A 9,596-nucleotide genomic window follows, 5' to 3' on the forward strand; every position below is an offset into this window, starting at 1 on the left:
AGTAGTAGTAGTAGTAGTAGTAGTAGTAGTAGTAGTAGTAGTAGTAGTAGTAGTAGTAGTAGTAGTAGTAGTAGTAGTAGTAGTAGTAGTAGTAGTAGTAGTAGTAGTAGTAGTAGTAGTAGTAGTAGTAGTAGTAGTAGTAGTAGTAGTAGTAGTAGTAGTAGTAGTAGTAGTAGTAGTAGTAGTAGTAGTAGTAGTAGTAGTAGTAGTAGTAGTAGTAGTAGTAGTAGTAGTAGTAGTAGTAGTAGTAGTAGTAGTAGTAGTAGTAGTAGTAGTAGTAGTAGTAGTAGTAGTAGTAGTAGTAGTAGTAGTAGTAGTAGTAGTAGTAGTAGTAGTAGTAGTAGTAGTAGTAGTAGTAGTAGTAGTAGTAGTAGTAGTAGTAGTAGTAGTAGTAGTAGTAGTAGTAGTAGTAGTAGTAGTAGTAGTAGTAGTAGTAGTAGTAGTAGTAGTAGTAGTAGTAGTAGTAGTAGTAGTAGTAGTAGTAGTAGTAGTAGTAGTAGTAGTAGTAGTAGTAGTAGTAGTAGTAGTAGTAGTAGTAGTAGTAGTAGTAGTAGTAGTAGTAGTAGTAGTAGTAGTAGTAGTAGTAGTAGTAGTAGTAGTAGTAGTAGTAGTAGTAGTAGTAGTAGTAGTAGTAGTAGTAGTAGTAGTAGTAGTAGTAGTAGTAGTAGTAGTAGTAGTAGTAGTAGTAGTAGTAGTAGTAGTAGTAGTAGTAGTAGTAGTAGTAGTAGTAGTAGTAGTAGTAGTAGTAGTAGTAGTAGTAGTAGTAGTAGTAGTAGTAGTAGTAGTAGTAGTAGTAGTAGTAGTAGTAGTAGTAGTAGTAGTAGTAGTAGTAGTAGTAGTAGTAGTAGTAGTAGTAGTAGTAGTAGTAGTAGTAGTAGTAGTAGTAGTAGTAGTAGTAGTAGTAGTAGTAGTAGTAGTAGTAGTAGTAGTAGTAGTAGTAGTAGTAGTAGTAGTAGTAGTAGTAGTAGTAGTAGTAGTAGTAGTAGTAGTAGTAGTAGTAGTAGTAGTAGTAGTAGTAGTAGTAGTAGTAGTAGTAGTAGTAGTAGTAGTAGTAGTAGTAGTAGTAGTAGTAGTAGTAGTAGTAGTAGTAGTAGTAGTAGTAGTAGTAGTAGTAGTAGTAGTAGTAGTAGTAGTAGTAGTAGTAGTAGTAGTAGTAGTAGTAGTAGTAGTAGTAGTAGTAGTAGTAGTAGTAGTAGTAGTAGTAGTAGTAGTAGTAGTAGTAGTAGTAGTAGTAGTAGTAGTAGTAGTAGTAGTAGTAGTAGTAGTAGTAGTAGTAGTAGTAGTAGTAGTAGTAGTAGTAGTAGTAGTAGTAGTAGTAGTAGTAGTAGTAGTAGTAGTAGTAGTAGTAGTAGTAGTAGTAGTAGTAGTAGTAGTAGTAGTAGTAGTAGTAGTAGTAGTAGTAGTAGTAGTAGTAGTAGTAGTAGTAGTAGTAGTAGTAGTAGTAGTAGTAGTAGTAGTAGTAGTAGTAGTAGTAGTAGTAGTAGTAGTAGTAGTAGTAGTAGTAGTAGTAGTAGTAGTAGTAGTAGTAGTAGTAGTAGTAGTAGTAGTAGTAGTAGTAGTAGTAGTAGTAGTAGTAGTAGTAGTAGTAGTAGTAGTAGTAGTAGTAGTAGTAGTAGTAGTAGTAGTAGTAGTAGTAGTAGTAGTAGTAGTAGTAGTAGTAGTAGTAGTAGTAGTAGTAGTAGTAGTAGTAGTAGTAGTAGTAGTAGTAGTAGTAGTAGTAGTAGTAGTAGTAGTAGTAGTAGTAGTAGTAGTAGTAGTAGTAGTAGTAGTAGTAGTAGTAGTAGTAGTAGTAGTAGTAGTAGTAGTAGTAGTAGTAGTAGTAGTAGTAGTAGTAGTAGTAGTAGTAGTAGTAGTAGTAGTAGTAGTAGTAGTAGTAGTAGTAGTAGTAGTAGTAGTAGTAGTAGTAGTAGTAGTAGTAGTAGTAGTAGTAGTAGTAGTAGTAGTAGTAGTAGTAGTAGTAGTAGTAGTAGTAGTAGTAGTAGTAGTAGTAGTAGTAGTAGTAGTAGTAGTAGTAGTAGTAGTAGTAGTAGTAGTAGTAGTAGTAGTAGTAGTAGTAGTAGTAGTAGTAGTAGTAGTAGTAGTAGTAGTAGTAGTAGTAGTAGTAGTAGTAGTAGTAGTAGTAGTAGTAGTAGTAGTAGTAGTAGTAGTAGTAGTAGTAGTAGTAGTAGTAGTAGTAGTAGTAGTAGTAGTAGTAGTAGTAGTAGTAGTAGTAGTAGTAGTAGTAGTAGTAGTAGTAGTAGTAGTAGTAGTAGTAGTAGTAGTAGTAGTAGTAGTAGTAGTAGTAGTAGTAGTAGTAGTAGTAGTAGTAGTAGTAGTAGTAGTAGTAGTAGTAGTAGTAGTAGTAGTAGTAGTAGTAGTAGTAGTAGTAGTAGTAGTAGTAGTAGTAGTAGTAGTAGTAGTAGTAGTAGTAGTAGTAGTAGTAGTAGTAGTAGTAGTAGTAGTAGTAGTAGTAGTAGTAGTAGTAGTAGTAGTAGTAGTAGTAGTAGTAGTAGTAGTAGTAGTAGTAGTAGTAGTAGTAGTAGTAGTAGTAGTAGTAGTAGTAGTAGTAGTAGTGTAGTAGTAGTAGTAGTAGTAGTAGTAGTAGTAGTAGTAGTAGTAGTAGTAGTAGTAGTAGTAGTAGTAGTAGTAGTAGTAGTAGTAGTAGTAGTAGTAGTAGTAGTAGTAGTAGTAGTAGTAGTAGTAGTAGTAGTAGTAGTAGTAGTAGTAGTAGTAGTAGTAGTAGTAGTAGTAGTAGTAGTAGTAGTAGTAGTAGTAGTAGTAGTAGTAGTAGTAGTAGTAGTAGTAGTAGTAGTAGTAGTAGTAGTAGTAGTAGTAGTAGTAGTAGTAGTAGTAGTAGTAGTAGTAGTAGTAGTAGTAGTAGTAGTAGTAGTAGTAGTAGTAGTAGTAGTAGTAGTAGTAGTAGTAGTAGTAGTAGTAGTAGTAGTAGTAGTAGTAGTAGTAGTAGTAGTAGTAGTAGTAGTAGTAGTAGTAGTAGTAGTAGTAGTAGTAGTAGTAGTAGTAGTAGTAGTAGTAGTAGTAGTAGTAGTAGTAGTAGTAGTAGTAGTAGTAGTAGTAGTAGTAGTAGTAGTAGTAGTAGTAGTAGTAGTAGTAGTAGTAGTAGTAGTAGTAGTAGTAGTAGTAGTAGTAGTAGTAGTAGTAGTAGTAGTAGTAGTAGTAGTAGTAGTAGTAGTAGTAGTAGTAGTAGTAGTAGTAGTAGTAGTAGTAGTAGTAGTAGTAGTAGTAGTAGTAGTAGTAGTAGTAGTAGTAGTAGTAGTAGTAGTAGTAGTAGTAGTAGTAGTAGTAGTAGTAGTAGTAGTAGTAGTAGTAGTAGTAGTAGTAGTAGTAGTAGTAGTAGTAGTAGTAGTAGTAGTAGTAGTAGTAGTAGTAGTAGTAGTAGTAGTAGTAGTAGTAGTAGTAGTAGTAGTAGTAGTAGTAGTAGTAGTAGTAGTAGTAGTAGTAGTAGTAGTAGTAGTAGTAGTAGTAGTAGTAGTAGTAGTAGTAGTAGTAGTAGTAGTAGTAGTAGTAGTAGTAGTAGTAGTAGTAGTAGTAGTAGTAGTAGTAGTAGTAGTAGTAGTAGTAGTAGTAGTAGTAGTAGTAGTAGTAGTAGTAGTAGTAGTAGTAGTAGTAGTAGTAGTAGTAGTAGTAGTAGTAGTAGTAGTAGTAGTAGTAGTAGTAGTAGTAGTAGTAGTAGTAGTAGTAGTAGTAGTAGTAGTAGTAGTAGTAGTAGTAGTAGTAGTAGTAGTAGTAGTAGTAGTAGTAGTAGTAGTAGTAGTAGTAGTAGTAGTAGTAGTAGTAGTAGTAGTAGTAGTAGTAGTAGTAGTAGTAGTAGTAGTAGTAGTAGTAGTAGTAGTAGTAGTAGTAGTAGTAGTAGTAGTAGTAGTAGTAGTAGTAGTAGTAGTAGTAGTAGTAGTAGTAGTAGTAGTAGTAGTAGTAGTAGTAGTAGTAGTAGTAGTAGTAGTAGTAGTAGTAGTAGTAGTAGTAGTAGTAGTAGTAGTAGTAGTAGTAGTAGTAGTAGTAGTAGTAGTAGTAGTAGTAGTAGTAGTAGTAGTAGTAGTAGTAGTAGTAGTAGTAGTAGTAGTAGTAGTAGTAGTAGTAGTAGTAGTAGTAGTAGTAGTAGTAGTAGTAGTAGTAGTAGTAGTAGTAGTAGTAGTAGTAGTAGTAGTAGTAGTAGTAGTAGTAGTAGTAGTAGTAGTAGTAGTAGTAGTAGTAGTAGTAGTAGTAGTAGTAGTAGTAGTAGTAGTAGTAGTAGTAGTAGTAGTAGTAGTAGTAGTAGTAGTAGTAGTAGTAGTAGTAGTAGTAGTAGTAGTAGTAGTAGTAGTAGTAGTAGTAGTAGTAGTAGTAGTAGTAGTAGTAGTAGTAGTAGTAGTAGTAGTAGTAGTAGTAGTAGTAGTAGTAGTAGTAGTAGTAGTAGTAGTAGTAGTAGTAGTAGTAGTAGTAGTAGTAGTAGTAGTAGTAGTAGTAGTAGTAGTAGTAGTAGTAGTAGTAGTAGTAGTAGTAGTAGTAGTAGTAGTAGTAGTAGTAGTAGTAGTAGTAGTAGTAGTAGTAGTAGTAGTAGTAGTAGTAGTAGTAGTAGTAGTAGTAGTAGTAGTAGTAGTAGTAGTAGTAGTAGTAGTAGTAGTAGTAGTAGTAGTAGTAGTAGTAGTAGTAGTAGTAGTAGTAGTAGTAGTAGTAGTAGTAGTAGTAGTAGTAGTAGTATTAGTAATATTGGTATTAGTATTAGGAATAGTACTGTTATTACCATTATTACGATTACTATTTGGAAATATCCTTAGTTTTTGTTGTTGTAAATCAACATTCATTATGCCAATCAATTACATAACATACTAATATGATCACTAATGTTACTAACAGAAACGATTCCACGTTGAAAGAGAATTTGGGATAATGGTAAAGATTTAACATCTCTGTTTTTTTGGATAATACTAATCACTACTGCTTACTAATGATTAGAACATATGGTTTGTGAATCAGATTTGGGACAAGATTTAGTTTGATGATTCCTCACTATCTCCTCTCTCAATCCCTCATACAAACACACACACACACACACACCTTTTAATTATCAGTATTGATCCAGAAAATCAAACTAGTTCACAAGGTTGTAGAATGATCCTTTTAAAATTAGATTACTATTATGTAAGCTTGAATATCTTAACCATCTTTTATATAGATAGCCTGTTGAACTTGATCAACGTGATGATGGTACTAGTCAACCTCTTTGTAATTTAATGTATATGATGTTGTTAAGCGGAAATAGTCAAAACCACATTTAGAAAATCGCCGCTGTCTATGTAAAAAACGCTTTCCTAGTCTACTCGTCTAAACAGCCTATTTATTTTGAATTTCAATATTTCTCTTAAAAGTTTTCATAACTTCACAGTCATTCGTATTATTAGAAATAACTCGCGTTTTTGTACTATGAGATAATCTTCGAAGTAAGAAGCTGTGGTTGGTGGAGTTCAATATTGTAGAGTATGAGTCAGTTTTCCATCTGAGACAATAGAAGATAATCATATAATGTTGTAGATCGATTGAAGTTAGACATTAACACTGTTGTATATTAGCTCAGTTATCCAGAAGTCAAGAGTTCTCATGCGAGACCTATGGTTTTGAGTTCAATTCCTTGTTGGGTGTCGCGAAAACGCATTGCTAAAGGGTCCCATTCTAAAATGAACTGCCTGTCCAATGTTTCCAGTATTTTTTAAATGGTAGTTTAACTTAAATCAGTTCATGATTTCAAAGAAAATCTAGGCTCAGGACTGGATTAGTAAGAAATTATTCATTTGTGTGAAATACAATCAAAGATCTTGTATGTACATTTCCAATAGTACAAATAACAATAAACCAAAGCCACACGATGACTTCACTCTTAGCACGTGAAAAAACAAATGACTATCAAAATTTTCGACTGTGTCGAGTTACACTATTTTAACTAACTTAGATGATCAGTGTCTGTTGCCATGTAGGGATCTTGAGAAGATTTTTTCAGTATAGTGTTATGTAACAACCCTTCATACATTTGATATGTAGCTGACAACATTTAGTTGTATGTACTTACAAATTTTTGAAAAATATAGTGTTTATTTAAACTCACTACTTAAATAGTTTACGCGGTACTATTTCAGCTACAAAGTATTTCCTATCAATAACAGTGCGAATATCAACACTCGACTATACATGTATATCCAGCTGAGTCCGAAATGAAAAATAGCACTCGTGCCGGGTTCCAGTGCTAGCGACATAGCAAATATAATAAAACATTTATTACAGATGCATTGTTGCTATTTTCATTCGTAAGTATATTTCAATGCCAGTTTAGTTTTTATATGAAAGCGATGATCCAATACAAGATGATCTCAGGTTCTATCAGAGGTCTAAGGGCAGTTGATATTTTCCGGCTCCTCACACCGTGAAAGTGCGTTTATCTCCCTTAAAATGCTAAATATTGCCTCAGGATTGGCTTGCATCATTAGCTGAATTTATGATATGGAATGAATTTGAATGCATCGATCGTTTTACTTATCTCGAGAGTCTAATCAGTCCTGATGGTGTGGTGTCTGACAAAATCTCTGCACGAATTCAGAAGGATCGATTGTTTCTTGCCAGCTTGTGGGTTATGGAAGATATCCGTCTCTCAACCAAAGGATGATTTCGCTGCTTAGCAGTTCGCTCCATGCTACTTTATAGATATGAAACATGGCCATCAAGAGTGGAGAATATTTGTAGGTTACTAATATTTGATCGTGGATGTCTGCGAAGCCTTGCTCGTGAATATCGGCATCACCGAGTAAGCAATGTCTCGGTTAACAATGGGGCACCAGGTAAGGATAGCTAAGTGATTGATGTGTTACGTATGCCCAACCACCGCCTAATTCAACAGGTATTGTTATCCGGTGTTGGGAGTAGGCTTAAAAAGCTAGGATCAACTAAACCAAAACATGACATCAGTTCACGAAGTCATTGACTATTGGACTAAGCCATATTGATAGGCGTAGATTACCACCTGGTTGGGATACGCGTGATTATCATAACTAATTGTTAAAGATTTCACATTACATGGCTCAAAGTCGTTTGGAACGGCGACGGTACATCCATTCTTAGTCTTCCCATAAATTCTAAGACCCTAAATTCCTCAACGTCTTTTTGTTTATATTTCACTGATTTGTATTTTCTTCTCGAATCGTATTTTCGATGCTGTATCTTCTCTATGGTCATTGATACTGTTACTACCTCCGGTATTCAGGAATGGCAACTTGAACGATAGCTTATTTTATTTATGATCATAAAGTGTAACTATTTGAATCCATTCCATTGATTTATCATTTATCCCAACCAAACAGAATATGAAAGTCTTTAAAATTATGGCCCAAAATATGATATGCCATTCATTCATTTATATAAGTAAATAACGGTATTTTTAACTAGTTGCCAACGAAAGAAATTGACTATCTCAATTAATTTTATACTTTACATCACAGATTGATCTAAGTTAGAAAACTACTCATTGTAACCTGTAAAGCACTTGACAGTTGTTTCCCCCTAACAACTGACTGTTTCACCGGCACGGTAGATCTAACCTAGATCTCGTTATCTAGAGAGTGAACGCTCTCTAAACAACCTGCAAACCATTAGTGCCATCCTCTAACATAGTGTCATGAATGCACGCTGCTGAGGAGTCTCCTACTGAAACGTAACTACCATTCAATACTATGTGATTATTATTGGTTGTATAACTAATTTTCTTTTTCAAATATACTTTCTTTATTTTTCAGAATCTCCAAAAAACGGAAACACTGCCAATCTGAGACCATATCAAACATCCATTGTATTGTTCATTGTGACTTTGTTACTGAATTATTTTATATCGGATCTATTCTCATTTCACCAAAATTGTTAATATATTACCATCTTTTTAATTGTTCCAATTAGACTATTCTAAAACTACTGATATTCTGATGGATTTTTTTCCTCAACCATCGAACCCCTCGACCCCCCCCAAATAATCCTGTTCATTCGTTTTCTTTTACACTATCGTTATTGTTGTTCATTTGATCTGCGTGTTTTCAATTCGTAGAAGAACAAAAAAAGAGCGGGAAAGACAAAGATAGAAAGAAGGAAAACTTTTTTTTAGTAAACTTTTACACTTTAGAAATATTCTCTTTAAATCAGGTATATTGTGTAGCATTTAAATTATTGTTATTATTACTGTTCATTTTATGTTGTACGAAGTAATTAGTTATATACCATGCAAACACACACACATACACACACACACTTCATCTATACATCGATACACAGATAAACATTGAATGACGTTAATACATTTCAAAGATTGTATGGATTCTCTTTTCATCACTGTCCAAATCATCATCCCAATGCTCAATGGTTAATTGAAATGTATATCTACTGCTTTTACTGATCATTTTATTGGTTTTTATAGTTCCCCTCCCCCACACACACACTTTCTCTTTCTTGAAATATCTATCATATGCCAGTCTTCGCTTGTCACATTCTGTTTACACTGAGATATTTACATAGTATTTGGTAACCTGTTTGTTGCTACCATCACCACCACCACCTATACTATTACGTATATTTGTATGTGTAGATTTTTTGAGGTTCAATTTTCATTATACTGCTGATAATGTTTAGTAATAATCTTTAAAGAAGTTGTTTGTACTCAATTCTTTTAGTCTATACAATCATTTATTATATCTAATATGGTTACATTTTATTTGTTACCATAGTTCTTATTACTAATCTCTATGTAATTATATACATGTACATTACTTATTATAATTCTATGTACTATTTGGTTGAAATCAATGCTCATCTATTTGTGCTTATCATCACTATGTGAATGGATTATCTATTCGTTGACATGTTCAATTTATTCTTGATCGTATTGTTTCTATGAAACAGAATGATTCTGGTTGCTACCTCGTTTCTATTCTCTTCTCTCTTCTATTTAGTAAAAAGTTTTAAAAGTGGTTTACATAATTATTTTTAATTTAATTTATATAGACAGGATATGTGTGTGTGTGTGTGTGAGTGTACGTGTGTGTTTGAGTCCGTTTTTTTTAAAAACTTAGTCCAAGATTTTATTTGTTCAATAAAACAAAATATATATATATTTATGTAAAATTACTTATGTCTTATTGGGAAGGTTGTGATCTCCAGTCAGTCAGTCAACGAGCTATAACGTATGACCAGGCACATATATGCATCGGTTCAAGTTGCCATATTTCATTAGTACAACACCATGGACACCGGATATAGTACAGGAGGAAAGAATTAGTTGGTAGAAGGAAAGATATGAAGCAAGTTTAATCTGATAGTTTAAGGGAAGACAGAAAGTGTTGTATACACCTACGCTATTGTGATTGATTCTCAGCCATGTCACACAGAGTTTCCAACCATTGATTACGACAGTCACGTGGATTCCAACCAAGTGGTCTGCATTTACCAATATAGCTATGAATAGAAGTTAGTGGCTTCAAGGACTGATACCACGTTTTGGTTTGACCGCACCTAAATTTCTTCCAACCATCCCCTACACTAGTCAGCATTGCGCGTCGTGGTAATCGGTGTTCAGACATACGTAATACGTGGCTTAA

The 9,596-nt window shown here is 33.6% G+C and overlaps 1 protein-coding gene across 1 annotated transcript in view; it reads left to right on the top strand.

Moving 5' to 3' along the window:
* The window catches only part of KCNC4_3 (Potassium voltage-gated channel sub C member 4), a 55,040-nt gene extending 45,918 nt beyond the window's left edge, over positions 1 to 9,122 (top strand). Inside the window, exon 10 of the mRNA XM_035733741.2 lies at positions 7,752 to 9,122. Coding sequence (XP_035587743.2) covers positions 7,752 to 7,876 — 125 coding nt within the window. The 3' untranslated portion in view covers positions 7,877 to 9,122. The remainder of the gene's footprint in view (positions 1 to 7,751) is intronic.
* Positions 9,123 to 9,596: the final 474 nt, after the last annotated feature.

Source organism: Schistosoma haematobium, chromosome 7 (assembly GCF_000699445.3).
Source record: "Schistosoma haematobium chromosome 7, whole genome shotgun sequence".
NCBI classification, from domain to species: Eukaryota; Metazoa; Platyhelminthes; class Trematoda; order Strigeidida; family Schistosomatidae; genus Schistosoma; species Schistosoma haematobium.